The 15,686-nt window shown below is 39.0% G+C and overlaps 1 protein-coding gene across 15 annotated transcripts in view; it reads left to right on the forward strand.

The window, feature by feature from the left end:
• Positions 1-15,686, forward strand: part of PTPRS (protein tyrosine phosphatase receptor type S) — a 784,683-nt gene that overhangs the window by 357,763 nt on the left and 411,234 nt on the right. For 11 of the 15 annotated variants that reach the window (XM_056571644.1, XM_056571636.1, XM_056571669.1 and 8 more), the window contains 2 exons: positions 917-1,222; positions 1,605-1,798. The exons of the other annotated variants lie outside the window; for them this stretch is intronic. In XM_056571644.1, the coding sequence (XP_056427619.1) occupies positions 917-1,222; positions 1,605-1,798 (500 nt within the window). The remainder of the gene's footprint in view (positions 1-916; positions 1,223-1,604; positions 1,799-15,686) is intronic. 15 annotated transcript variants of the gene reach the window in all.

The raw sequence follows: 15,686 nt of genomic DNA on the forward strand, positions 1-15,686 counted from the left end.
TCGCGGAAACCCATTTACACTGATGTTTGTGTTCTCTGCGCGTAATTCCATTCGCAGAATTCCGCTCACGGAATTCCACGGGAATTACATAGTGTGAACATACCCTTATGGCAAAAACGTGCAATGGAAAGCTATTGCTTTCATCAGTCTGTCTCTGCCTGTAAGCTGGTTGTTTATCAGTTTAGAAGCTTACAGCACATACTGTAGGGCAAAACTTACAAAAATTTGATAAACTAATATAAAAAAGTATATACAAACTTGCCACATTGGATTCCATAATTCGAAATATGATATGATAATATGACAAATAAGCAAGTAACTAATGGAGACTGAAAATGTGAAAAGAAACTCCATTACTTATTTAATTCATTGTAGCTCTTTAGAACTGGAAAATACAGACTATGGGGGAGATTTATCAAAACTTGTCCAGAGGAAAAGTTGCTGAGTTGCCCATAGCAACCAATAAGATTGCTTTCAGAAGCCTTTTCAAAAATGAAAGAAGCGATCTGATAGGTTGCTATGGGCAACTCAGCAACTTTTCCTCTGGACAGGTTTTGATAAATCTCCCCCTATGTTCCTGTAGCAGTACTGCACAATATGTCTCCTGCTTAGCAAGTGACTTATTTATTACCATAGGATAAGGACTTGTAGGTAATGAGCATATGTGGACTAATTATATTTAGCATTAATTACATTAGTAGCTTCCAATAATTTCTCAGACTAAAGTGTTCAGAAATTCTTTATAATTTGCCCTTATGTTCCATTCTGACCTTTTTAGTTAAACATTTGTGTTTTTGTTTTCTTTTTATTTTTTGAGTTTTTTTTTGGTTTTTTTTTTGCTCCATTTTTTTTATCTTTCCCATCTTTTGTTTCTCTGCTTGCCCTATCCCTCCTGCCCTTAACTGTCCTCTCATAGAACCGTCTGCCCCCCCTCAAGATGTAAAGTGTGTCAGCACAAAGTCCACCACAATACTGGTAAGTTGGCAGCCTCCCCCCGCAGAGAGTCACAATGGCATTCTTGCTGGATACAGCGTGCATTATAGTGCTTTGGACTTCGAGGACCCAGTACCTAAAGAAGTAAAGGACATTCCACCTCAGACAACTGAAATCCTTTTAGAAGCTTTAGAAAAGTGGACTGAGTATCGTATCTCCGTTGTGGCGCATACTGCTGTGGGACCTGGCCCTGAAAGCTCGCCCGTTGTTGTACGCACTGATGAAGATGGTAATTTTATGCTATACTTCTATTACTATTATTTGTGTTTTTATTACTTAATGAATCATGTTTATTCTGCATTTCAATGCCAATTCAATTTTTTGCTGTTGTTTTACAAAGTTATTAGAGTGGTTATCCAGGAATAAAAAAACAGAGCTAATTTCTTTTTTTTTTTTTTTTAAAGCTCCCTGTCTGTATCCAGGTTAGGTGTGGTATTACAACTTGGCTCCATTAACTTCAATGGAACTGAGCTGCAGAACCACACCCAACTTGGAGACAGACAGGGAGCGTTTTTGAAAGAAATTAGCTCTGTTTTTCAATTCCTGGAAAACCCTTTAAGTCTCTAGAATATTTTATTTCCGTGAAAAAATGACTTTGTTTTCATTCCCAGTACCTAGTGCTCCACCACGAAAGGTTGAGGTGGAAGTACTCAACTCGACTGCCATTAAAGTATTCTGGCGTTCTCCTGTTCAAAATCGCCAACATGGGCAAATTAGAGGCTACCAAATTCACTATGTGAAGATGGAAAATGGAGAAGCCAAAGGGCTTCCCCACATAAGAGATGTTATGCTTGCCGATGCTCAGGTGAGAAGTATATTAAATAATAATTATTGCAAACAATAATCTGTGGAGCTCAACATAGACTGGAAACCTAATTACAGGGGATACTGTGATATATACTACTCTATTTTCCAATGTAAAAACAATAGAAAATATATATATATGTATATATATTATAACAGTCCTTCTAGGTAATAGGAAATGTAAATATCGTAATGTAAACTGTATGTGACTGCGTATAGAGGAGAGAGGTCAAATATAGTACAACTAGACTGATTTATTTGATAAAAGAAACTAGAATAAAGAACAGTAAAAAGAAAAGTACAGAGCACAAACCACAGGCCCTTGTGGTTGTCTTCGAACACAGAGTAGTCTAGATTGATAGTATAAATAGGTTAAAAAACATATACGTAAAACTTAAAGCACAACTGTCATGAGTTTTAATCCCCATAAACCAGCCCCAGCTTGACAAAGTTTTTAGAAATAACAGTTAAATCATACATTTTGCTGCTTTCTAGCAGCTTTAATGATGCTAAAAAATGCTTTTAATGATAGTCAGTAACAGTTGGATAGGCGTGGCTATGCCCACAGCTGCCACCCCTATCCCCTGTATGTTAGTGCTGGGGACGCTGTGTGATTGGTCCACAGGTCCCAGCACTGTGAGCCCTTATTATTGTACTGTACTGTAGAAGAATAAATGGCGCCCGTTCATCTATGCAGTCCGATGATGTGGGCAGCCAGCACTAATCTTTCCGCTACAGCATTACGCTGCGCATTGGGCTATAGGGAGCAAGTACTAGCAGAAAGAGAGCTAGTGCTTGCTGTAAGTGCTGAGTGCACTGGAGTGCATAGATGAATGGGCGCCGTTTATTCTTCTACAGTACAGTACAGTAATAAGGGCTCTCAGTGCTGGGACCTGTGGACCAATCACACAGCGTCGCCAACACTGACATATAGGGGATAGGTGTTGCAGCTGTGGGCATAGCCACGTCTATCCGACTGTTGCTGACTATCATTAAAAGCATTTTTTAGCATCATGAACCCCTTAAGGACTTTTTCCTCCTCGCCTTCTAAAAATCATAACTCTTTTATATTTTCATCCACAGACTATTATGAGGGCTTGTTTTTTGCGCGACCAGTTGTCCTTTGTAATGACATAACTCATTATATCATAAAATGTATGGCGCAACCAAAAAACACTATTTTTGTGGGGAAATTAAAACGAAAAACGCAATTTTGCTAATTTTGGAAGGTTAAAATGACGTGTGTTCTTTATTATGAGGGTCAATACAATTAAAATGATACCCATTATTACATACTTTTCTATTGTTGTGCTTAAAAAAAATCACAAACTTTTTAACCAAATTAGTACGTTTATAATCCCTTTATTTTGATGACCTCTAACTTTTTTATTTTTCCATATAAGCGGCAGTATGGGGGCTCATTTTTTGCGCCATGATCTGTACTTTTTTTTGATACCACATTTGCATATAAAAAACTTTTAATACATTTTTTCTAATTTTTTTTTTTAATAAAATGTATTAAAAAAGTAGGAATTCTGGACTTTTTTTTTTTTTTTTTCGTTCACGCCGTTCAACGTACGGGATCATTAACATTTTATTTTAATAGTTCGGACATTTACGCACGCGGCGATACCAAATATGTCTATAAAAAATTTACGCTTTTTGAGGGTAAAATAGGAAAAAACGGACGTTTTACTTTTTTATTGGGGGAGGGAATTTTTCACTTTTTTTTTACTTTAACTTTTACATTTTTTAAAATTTTTTTTTACACTTGAATAGTCCCCATAGGGGACTATTCATAGGAATACCATGATTGCTAATACTGATCTGTTCTATGTATAGGACATAGAACAGATCAGTGTTATCGGTCATCTTCTGCTCTGGTCTGCTCGATCACAGACCAGAGCAGGAGACGCCGGGAGCCGGACGGAGGAAGGAGAGGGGACCTCCGTGCGGCGTTCTGAATGATCGGATCCCCACAGCAGCGCTGCGGGCGATCCGATCATTCATTCAAATCGCTCAAATCAAATTCAAATCTGTATTGATCTCGGCACCTGAGGAGTTAATGGCAGACGCCCGCGAGATCGCGGGCGTCGGCCATTGCCGGCGGGTCCCTGGCTGCGATCAGCAGCCGGGATCAGCCGCGCATGACACGGGCATCGCTCCGATGCCCGCGGTTATGCACAGGACGTAAATGTACGTCCTGGTGCGTTAAGTACCACCTCACCAGGACGTACATTTACGTCCTGCGTCCTTAAGGGGTTAAAGCTGCTAGAAAGCAGCAAAATGTATGATTTAACTGTTATTCCTAACAACTTTGTCAAGCTGGGGCTGGTTTATGGGGGTTAAAACTCATGACAGTTGTATGCTAAAATGTAGCTAGAAAATGCTCATTGAGTCTAAAAATAAAATTTAAAACAGTGTGCAGAAGCTTTATGCTTCTGCCCGTAATTCCTCTATATAGTATAAGGGAATTGTGATAATGCTTGATAAGCCAATACGCACAGATTAAATATATGTACTCCAATTTAAGTAGTCCAGTATGCTTATGCAATAAAAATCAAGTCTTTTTAGGCTTATAAAACAATCACTTCTTTGGGGGCAATGGTAATGGATATTATATATCATGAAAATATACTATAACTTCTGTGGAGGAAAACAATGTCTTTTGTGATAGCATTGGTTCCTACAGAATATATATGATTTGGATACTATGAGGGAGATTTATCAAAACCTGTCCAGAGGAAAAGTTGTTGAGTTGCCCATAGCAACCAATCAGATCCCTTTTTTATTTTTTAGCAGCCTTTTCAAAAATGAAAGAAGCAATCTGATTGATAAATCTCCCCCTATGTTTTCTATAGGTAAAATGGGGAGAGAAGGATGATAGATACTGTTTATCATATATGTTTTATAGCTCCTGTGGAGAAAATGCTGTTGGGAAAGAAAACAGTCTTTTGTTCTATTGTTGTTTCCTTCAGAATAAAGCTGAATAGAATGCTGTGTATCATAAAATAATGTCCGTTTTAGGATCATGGACTCCTGAAAAGTGAGTGCTATGCACTACTCATGAGACCGGGCATGCGCTTGCTAGCGGTCTTGAGTGTGTGCGGCTTGCCTCATGCTTTATCAATCATGCTTAGTAAATGCCAGCCGGCGCATCAGTTGCACATGAGAGCTAAGGAAGAGATGTGACTGGGTCCTGATGAGGCCCGTGTGAGCCTGGGTGAGCGTGTGCTTTTGTTGACTTGCCACTAACAGTTGGCAGAATACAGATAGCTTGGGTAAAATTTGGGTATGCTAGATGTCTTTTTGGGAACCAGGTCCTCAAGTTCAATTGCAGGGAAGAAAAGGGAATGGGGAAAAAAAATGAATAAGAAAATACTGAGAAATCTTGCCTTTTATATCTCCCTCGTTGGTCACCTAAATGGATAAAGATAGGAATAATGGTAGAAGAAGAGATGGAATTGAGAGAATACAGTGGAATTGTCTTCTATTTGTTTGTATAGCTGATGTAGCGATATTATGATAATATGCATGTAATATAACAAAAAATGAAATCAAATGAAATATAATAAAAAAGATAGAATACACTGTAAATAGACCAGGATAAAGGGGCCATTCATTAAAATGTTTATATTTACATGAAAAATCATGATTCTAAAAAGATATGATCAGTACAGATGAGTTTTATTTAATAAAATGAAATGAAAAAAAAAAAAAAGATTATCATATCAAATGTTATGCCATATTAGGTAATAAATGTGTAAATGAAAGGTACTGGATGTATAAATTGAAAAATTCATGAATTTATATGAATTTCAAATAATAAAAAATAATAAAAATATTTCATTGAAAAAAAATCTGAACCAGATAGTCTACCCCTCTCCACTCCTTCTTTATTGACTGGATTGCTGTATACACGAGTCGGGGTCAGAATTGTGGTGTGTGCAAATGTTCAGAAAGGGGGTGTTTATCGTTGCTTTTTTCTGTATTGCAAAATATGTTTACGTGCTTTGAGTTCAGCAATACCTATTGCTGAACATATTTACAATATAAAAAGCAACGATAAACACTCCCTTTCAGCACATTTCTACACACATGGCCTAACAATTAAAGGGGCACTCTGGTGGAAAACAATTTATTTTAAATCAACTGGTGCCAGAAAGTTATACAGATTTGTAAATTACTTCTATTAAGAAATCTTAATCCTTCCAGTACTTATCTGCTGCTGTTTACTACAGAGAAAGTTCTTTTCTTTTTGAATTTCTTTTCTGTCGGTCCACAATGGTCTCTGCTGACACGTCTGTCCATGTCAGGAACTGTCCAGAGCAGGAGCAAATCCCCATAGCAAACCTCTCCTGCTCTGGAAAGACAGATGTTTCAGCAAAGAGGACTGTTGACAGACAGAAAAGAAATTCAAAAAGAAAACAACTTTCTCTGTTTTAAACAGCAGCTGATAAGTACTGAAAGGATTAAGATTATTTAATAGAAGTAATTTACAAATCTGTTTAAAGGGGTTATCCAGGAAAAAACTTTTATATATATATATATATATATATATATATATATATATATATAGATATATATATATATATAGATATCTATATATATATATATATCAACTGGCTCCAGAAAGTTAAACAGATTTGTAAATTAAGAGGGTTTTTTTTGTCCAGGCCTCCAGGAGAATGAATGCTATAATTAATGCAATAATAAAAGATTGTGCTTCAATTATAATTAACTATAATGTATTTTAGTAAAATTCTGATATATATATATATATATATATATATATATATAGATAATTGTATTTTCCCCTTCAGAGGGCCCTTGTGGAGGAGATAAACAGTATATATCTTACAATAAAATAAGAAAATTAAGAGTATTAAGAATTAAAAAATTAATTAAATTCATGAAAATTTTTTAAAAATTTCCATTTTTTTTTATTCTTAATACTCTTAATTTTCTTATTTTATTGTAAGATATATACTGTTTATCTCCTCCACAAGGGCCCTCTGTGGGGGAAAATACAATTATCTATACATATATATATATCAGAATTTTAATAAAATACGTTATAGTTAATTATAATTGAAGCACAATCTTTTATTATTGCATTAATTATAGCATTTATTCTCCTGGAGTTCTGGACAAAAAAAACTCTTTTTTCTACATTTGTATATTGCAGCTTTGGTATAGCTGCTTGTCCATTTGACCTCGGGGAATATTTAATTGTGAGCTGCACATAACCTTCCTTTTTATTTTACATTTGTAAATTACTTCTATTAAAAAATCTTAATCCTCTCTGATGACACCTACATTTTCCTGCATGTAGTTATGATTTTTTTTCAGAAGTACGACAAAATCAAACCTATATAAGTAGGGTATCATTTTAAGCCGTATGGACCTACAGAATAAAGATAAGATGTCATTTTTACCAAAAAATGCACTCTGTAGAAGCCCCCAAAAGTTTTTGGCGCACAATGATTTTTTTTCGCTGTGGATTTTTTGGTAAAATTACTAAAATTACTAAAGTCACTGCAAAGTAGAATTGGTATTGCAAAAAATAAGCCATCATATGGAATTTTATGTGCAAAATTGAAAGCGTTATGATTTTTAGAAGGTGATGAGGAAAAAATGAAAATGCAAAAACGCAAACAAACGCTGAGTCCTTAAGGGGTTAATTCATGTAAATCAGCTATAAACAAATAGTATACAATTTCACTGTATTCTCTCAATTCCATTTCATCTTTTACCATTATTCCGATCTTTACCTGATCAAGTGCAGTGGCGTCTCCAGCTTTCAAATTTATTTATTTTTTGGGGGGCTGGGAGGACAAAAGTAGGGTGGGGGAGGCAATTTTAACAATGCTACATTTACACTACAGGGACAAATAATTTTTCTGAGCTGCATGCAGCATAAGGGGTGCTTAAAGGGTGTGGTATTACAACTTGGCTTCATTCACTTCAATAGAACGGAGCTGCAGAACCACTCCCAAACTGGAGACAAACAGCAAGAGGTCTTTGAAAGAAAAATGGCCTGTTTTGTAATTCCTGGAATACCCCTTTAACCTCGAAGCTCCCATTGACTTCAAAGGCAGCTTTTGCATATGTCCACGTGGAAAACAAGTGAAGCCACTTATTTTCTATGCAGATTTCTGTCAAACATTAACAAAGGTAATACAGTTTCCCATGGTAGACCATATACCTCTAAAAAAAAATCATATAGATACTAAATTACAACGATATATAAGGAGGAAATATTATCACCATATATATTACCATCATACTGTTACTGACCAAATCCTTAGTACTGAGACCAAATTACCAATAATACCAGTATACAAGGAGGAATATTATCACTATACATATTACAACCATACTGTTACTGACCAAATCCTGTATAATGAGACCAATATTACCAATCATACCAGTATAGAAGGAGGAATATTATCACCATACATATTACCATCATACTGTCGCTTACCGAATCCTGTATACGGACCAATATTACCAATAATACCAGTATACAAGGAGGAATATTATCACCATACAGATTACCACCACACTGTTACTGACTAAATCCTGTATACTGAGACCAATGTTACCAATAACATACAAGGTATACTGTAGGGCGCATAACAGCAGCCCGCTGTAGGTAGTCTTACAGCAACCCCCTATAAGTAGTCAAACAGCAGCCCCCTGTAGGTAGGCCCTCTTGCCAAGATTAAGAAACAACTCTCTCTTCTCTTCCAGTCTGTGTGCCATTGCATAATGATGATGTCATTCATGTGCCGGAAGTCAGAGAAAGGATAATTGGGCCTCTTGCGGTTGTCTGCCTCCATCTCTCCACCAGGGCTTTCCCCTTGCCTAGCTGGATCCGGCAGCCGTAGGCTTCAAATATAATGCGAATGCAGCCTTATGGCCAAACATGTCAAGGAAGGCATGGCAGTAACTTTTTAACATCACTGGGACAGAGTGCTGATACAGTGTACTGCAGTGCCGTCTATCTGTTATACAACAGGGAAGTCCCTGTATTAATAATACTTCACACACACTCTTCCACTCCACTGGTTTTATTCATTTCTTTTGGGGAACTTTTTGATAATATTACAATGAAGGGGAAGCATAATAATGTTTTTTTTTACCCCTGGCTACAGCCCTGGGGTTTGGTTTTATTGATTAAGGGCCCCTTACTTGCCCTGGGGGGGCATTTTGGTTTATTTTTTTCATGATATATATAATATCTATTACCATTGCCTCCACAGGAGTGATTGTTTTATAAGCCTGAAAAGGTCACTTCTTTCATTTTTCAAAGGTCTTTTCAAAACTGAAAGAAGCAATCTGATTGGTTGCTATGGGCAATTAAGCAACTTTTCCTCTGAACAGGTTTTGATAAATCTCCCCCTTGGTTTCTATTGCATAACCATAATGGACTACTTACATTGGACTCCATATATTTAATCTGTGCGTATTGGCTCATCAAGCATTATTGCAATTCCCTTATACTATATAGAGGAATTACGGGCAGAAGCAGAAAGGACTATTTGGACACTGTTTTTTATTTTATTTTTATACTTAATGAGCACTTTTCCACAAGGGTCCTGGGGTTTGTGCTATGTTCTTTTCTCTTTACTGTTCTTTATATATTTTCTTTCATCAGATAATCTAATTAAGTCTAGTTATACTATATTTGACCTCTCTCCTCTACGCGCAGTCACATACAGTTTACATTGCGATATTTACATTTCCTATTACCTAGAAGGACTGTTCTAAAAATTAAAATTAAAAAAATTGTTTCTCTAATATTAAAGGAAAGTTAAACTAACTAACCTGTTGAACAGACAAGTAGTGCAGGTGACACGGATGACAACAATACTTACCTGGTCCTGTTCCGTGCTGTGGTTCTCCCGCAATGTTCTGCCATATCGACCTTTCCGGACCGACTTGGACCATGTGCAGAGCTTGGTGAAGTTGCCGCTGCTCTTTGCTAGCTGGGCTCCACTGCTAGCAAACAGTAGCAGTGATGTCACTTAGCTCCACCCATGCTCCTAGTCATCCTGGAACAGACAATACAGTGTAAGATTGCAGAAGAACCCCAGCACGGAATGGGACCAGGTAAGTATCATTGTCATCAGTGTCATCTGCACTACCTGTCTGTACTGAGGTTACTGGAGATTTACATAACAAACATGGGACTTTTTCCTCCAGCTTTTGTAATGCTCAGAACTGTGTCCTGTGATACTGTGCAGGCTGCTTGCTCATGCTGCATATAGAATGTACACTGCCAACACTAGTATAGGAAGGTAGAAAATGTATACACTCATTGGCCACTTTATTAAGTACACCTTGCCAGTATAGGGTTACACCCCCTTTTGCCTTCATTACTGTCTTCATTCTTTGTGGCATTCTTTCTACAAGGTGCTAGAAACATTCCTTAAAGGGGTACTCCACTATTCAGGGTTCGCAACAAAATGTTCTGAATGCTTAGAGCCAGCGTCGGGAGCTTGTGATGTCACGGTCCCGCCCCCAACGTGATGTCACACCCCGCCCCCTCCCATAGACTTGCATTGAAGTACAGTGAACTCATTGTCATGTTCAAGAAATTAGTTTGATATGATGTAAGCTACATGGTCAGCAACAATTCTCAGGTAGACCCTCGTGTTTAAAGGAGAACTCTGGCGAAAATTAACTTATCCCCTATCCACAGGATAGGGGATAAGTAGCTGATGCGGGATGGGACCCCGGCTCTCTTAGTGAGGAGCGGGTGTCGTCTAATGGTAGATAGCACGCGCTCCGATAATTTCTATGGGAGCGTCGGGGATACCTGAGGTCTTTTCGGCATTCCCATAGAAATTAATGGAGCTCTACTTTGAGCCCTGGATCCCATTCTGGAAATTGTGGATCAAGAATGGAAATCAGCTGCTTATCCCCTATCATGGCATGCTGGGTGTTGTACTAGTTGGGGTCAACTGCACTATAGAACTATGATCTGCATCTTGTGACTCTGCAGCTAGGAGTTAAGCAATGTAATAGCCAGACCCCAATATCTAATATTCAAGGACTCTATAGTGGCAAAGTCTGTTCCCCAGGACTGGCGAATATCAAATGTAGTGTCAGTATTCAAAAAGGGGACAGAAAGTGACCCAGAAATTATAGGCCTGTTACTTTAAAGGGGTAGTCGAGGAATTTTCTTTATTTGACTATGCTAGAGGGGCTGTAAATTAGTGTAGTTCATAATATAGTGTCTGTACCTATGTGTGACGGTGGTCTCACACTTCTGTGATTAACATCATACAAAATTACTCAGGTCTTGGGTTTTCCCAGGTTGCAGTGCATCTAGACATGGCTTCACTAGTCAGGTGTGCAAAGGGAGCCTGTCCTGCTTCACTGTGTTAACCAACCGCTGGGTGGAAGAGAGTTCATTTTGCAACAGCTGTAGGCACCCTGGTTAGAAAACATAGGTTTTTTGAATGGAATGCACCTCATTTGTGTTTCAATGAGTGTGGTGGCTGATGTGTGGGAGGGAGGGAGGTGACCTCACACTTACACACAAGGAACTATGGGATGTGTAGTTTGAGAAAACAAACTGCAACAGGAAATACCCAGTTCACAAAAAGATAGCCAAAGCATTATGGTAATCTGACAACATAGCCATTTAGCCCCAAGACAAGCACATATTCTTTCTAAGAATGTCCATTACTGTGTGACAGGTACGTAGTAAAATCAATTAAGCAAGGTTTTGGAGCTCAGGGTCTATACTGGAGAATAATATATAGTATTTATTTATTTAGCAGGTAATGTTGCAGTATATAGCATACTACGGTCATGGCCGTAAATGTTGGCACCCCTGAAATTTTTCTAGAAAATGAAGTATTTCTCACAGAAAAGGATTGCAGTAACACATATGTTGCTATACACATGTGTATTCCCTTTGTGTGTATTGGAACTAAACCAAAAAAGGGAGGAAAAAAAGTAAATTGGACTCCAAAAATGGGCTGGACAAAATTATTGGCACCTTTTCAAAATTGTGGATAAATAAGATTGTTTCAAGCATGTGATGCTCCTTTAAACTCACCTGGGGCAAATAACAGCTGTGGGCAATATAAAAAAAAAATCACACCTGAAAGCAGATAAAAAGGAGAGAAGTTCACTTAGTCTTTGGTTTGTGTGCCTGTGTGTGCCACACCAAGCATGGACAACAGAAAGAGGAGAAAAGAACTGTCTGTGGACTTGAGAACCAAAATTGTTGAAAAATATCAAGGTTAAAAGTCCATCTCCAGAGATCTAGATTTGCCTTTGTCCACAGTGCGCAACATTATCAAGACGTTTGCAACCCATGGCACTGTAGCTAATCTCCCTGGGCGTGGACGGAAGAGAAAAATTGATGAAAGGTGTCAACGCAGGATAGTCCGGATGGTGGAAAAGCAGCCCCAAACAAGTTCCAAAGATATTCAAGCTGTCCTGCAGGCTCAGGAAGCATCAGTGTCAGCTCAAACTATCCGTCAACATTTAAATGAAGTAAAACGCTATGGCAGGAGATCCAGGAGGACCCCCCTGCTGACACAGAGACATAAAAAAGCAAGACAACATTTTGCCAAAATGAACTTGAGTAAGCCAAAATCCTTCTTGGAAAACGTCTTGTGGCCAGATGAGACCAAGATAGAGCTTTTTGGTAAAGCACATCATTCTACTGTTTACGAGAACAGAATGAGGCCTACAAAGAAAAGAACACAGTACCTACAGTGAAATATGGTGGAGGTTCAATGATGTTTTGGGGTTGTTTCGCTGCCTCTGGCACTGGGTGCCTGAAATGTGTGCAGGGCATCATGAAATCTGAGGATTACCAAGGATTTTGGTTCGCACTGTACAGCCCAGTGTCAGAAAGATGGGTTTGCGTCTGAAAACTTGAGTCTTCCAGCAGGACAATGACCCCAAACATATGTCAAAAAGCACCTAGAAATGGATGGCAACAAAGCGCTGGGAGTTCTGAAGTGGCCAGCAATGAGTCCAGATCTAAATCCCATTGAACACCTGTGGAGAGATCTTAAAATTGCTGTTGGGAAAAGGTGCTCTTCCAATAAGAGAATCTAAAAAAGAAGAAGAGCGTGCTCCTTGGTGTAATAAAAGAGATACATCACGATAAAACGTAGGCAATGAAAGCCACTCACCGCAGGTGGTTGTGTAGCAGCATGCACATCAAGTGATAGGGTATCCGCAGCCCTCCGGCTATGCATTAGTAGAAAATCAATAAGGCTTCAGGGTGAATGCTGGCTCCACGAGGCGCAGGATACAGTCTGTATCCTGTGCCTTGTGGAGTCGGCGTTCACCCTGAAGCCTTATTGATTTTCTTCCAATAAGAGAGACCTGGAACAGTTTGCAAGGGAAGAGTGGTCCAACATTCCGGCTGAGAGGTGTAAGAAGCTTATTGATGGTTATAGGAAGTGACTGATTTCAGTTATTTTTTCCAAAGGGTGTAAAACCAAATATTAAGTTAAGCGTGCCAATAGCTTTGTCCAGACCATTTTTGGAGTTTGGTGTGACATTATGTCCAATTAGCTTTTTTCCTCCCTTTTTGGGTTTAGTTCCAATACACACAAAGGGAATAAACATTTGTATAGCAAAACATGTTACTGCAATCCTTTTCTGTGAGAAATACTTCATTTTCTAGAAAAATTTCAGGGGGGCCAACATTTACGGCTATGACTGTATATGATGCAATAAAAATAAAATACATAATAAAGTATGTATAAAAATTTACTAAAATGACCTGCAATCCACAGGGCCCTTGTGTGCCGCTCCGGTCAGTGAAAACAATATATGCTAGGTGAACCACACAACAGGATATACTAGGTAAATCTCACAACAGGATACAAATTATTAAGATGACAAATGCATTTAAATGTCTGAAGATCAGGGTTACCGCAAATAATAACTCAAGGATCAGTTCTAGCACTTTGGCTAAAGTTACTGCCACCTACTAAAAAATCACACTGAATATAATCGGGGTGGCATGCTTTATCACAGTTCCGTGGATAGTTAGATTCACCGGTCCGGACGCACTGGGACTAGTAGACTTCAATGAAAGTATATTGGTACAGACGCGCTGGGACTAGTTATATTATATTATTCTCCAGTATCTGTGACATTGAGCTCGAAAATATTGCTTTATTAATTCTATTTTTCATTAATGTAACGCGGGGTCACCGGCTGGGACCCGCGGTTAATACCGATCACCAATCGCGGTGATGCCCGGTATTAACCTTTCAGACGCGGGGATCAAAGTTGACCGCCGCGTCTGAAGTGAAACCGAAACCATCCCGGTAGGACAGTCGGGCTGTTCGGGACCGCCGTGGTGAAATCGCGGCGTCCCGAACAGCTTGCAGGACACGAGGAGGATCCCTACCTGCCTCCTGCATGTCCGATCTCCGAATGACTGCTCCGTGCCTGAGATCCAGGCAGGAACAGTCGAGCAGCAATAACACTGATCAATGCCATGTTAATGTGATTTAACTCCTTTCTAATAAAAGTCAGAATCACCCCCCTTTTCCCATATAAAAAAAACTATGTTAATAAAAATAAATATAAACATATGTGGTATTGCCGCGTGCATAAATGTCCGAACTATAAAATCATATTGTTAATTAAACCGCACGGTCAATGGCGTACACGTAAAAAAATTCCAAAGTCCAAAAATAGCGTATATTTGGTCACTTTTTATAACATAAACAGATTAATAAAAAGCGATCAAAAAGTCTGATCAAAACAAAAATGGTACCGATAAAAACTTCAGATCACGGCACTCATATCCCCATATGCAGAAAAATAAAAATGTTATAAGGGTCAGAAGAGGACATTTTTAAACGTATACATTTTCCTGCATGTAGTTATGATTTTTTTCCAGAAGTACGACAAAATCAAACTTATATAAGTAGGGTATCATTTTAACCGTATGGACTTACAGAATAAAGATAATGGCCCTTATTTACGAAGAGTAGAGTGTAGGTTTCTTTGTGGGTTTTAATTCCCTTCAATTTATTTTCCACTGTATTTACTAAGGTTTCCCTACATTTTCCACTTTCCCTACATTTTCCCGTCACTGCACTATCATTGATGCACAGAGTGAGTTCGGGGGGGAGGGGGGACGGGTTTGGCATAAGAAAGAAATAAGGGAAAAAAAGTGTCAAAGGAAGTGGGAGAGCGAAGGAGGCTGCCTATCCAGAAACCTATCCCAGGGCTCCCACACAGAAAGAAAAAGAGGGAGAGAGTTATTGATAGAGGCAGTAAGATATTCAAGAGAACGTATTTCCTTATTCTCGCCACCAGATCAGTCTCTGAGGGGGGAAGGGTTAGTTTCTGGCATTTCGCAATGAGGGTCTTAGCTGCTAAGGCTATGTGCATGAACAATTTAAATGGCTGTTTGGGTAAGATCGGAGTGTAGAGGCATAATAAGTAGACCTGGGGATGCAGGGGGACTCTAGCACCCAGGACTTCCAGGACCAGTCGCTTCACCACGTCCCAATATGGAGCAATGATAGGACAGGACCAAAATATGAGAAAGACCGTGCCCAACCCCACCCCGCAACGCCAGCATTGGGGAGGAATGTTCGGGTTCAGTTTGTTAAGCAGCACAGGGGTGTGATACCAGCCCATTATCATCTTAAATTGGGTTTCCTTATATGCCGTACAAATGGAGGCCTTAAAAGCCCGTTGACAAATTATCCACCATTGGGGTAGGGGGGATAGGGGTGTTCTAGTCCTCCTCCCAACGGCTCATGTATCGATGTGATGTGGCCGGCCTGTCCATGGGGGCATTATTAAGAGAGTAGATGTCAGAGAGGAGCCCTTTCGTCTGCGGCCCCGATCGGCATAACCGCCCAAAGGCCGTT

This window comes from Hyla sarda, chromosome 1 (genome assembly GCF_029499605.1).
Source record: "Hyla sarda isolate aHylSar1 chromosome 1, aHylSar1.hap1, whole genome shotgun sequence".
Classification (NCBI taxonomy): Eukaryota; Metazoa; Chordata; class Amphibia; order Anura; family Hylidae; genus Hyla; species Hyla sarda.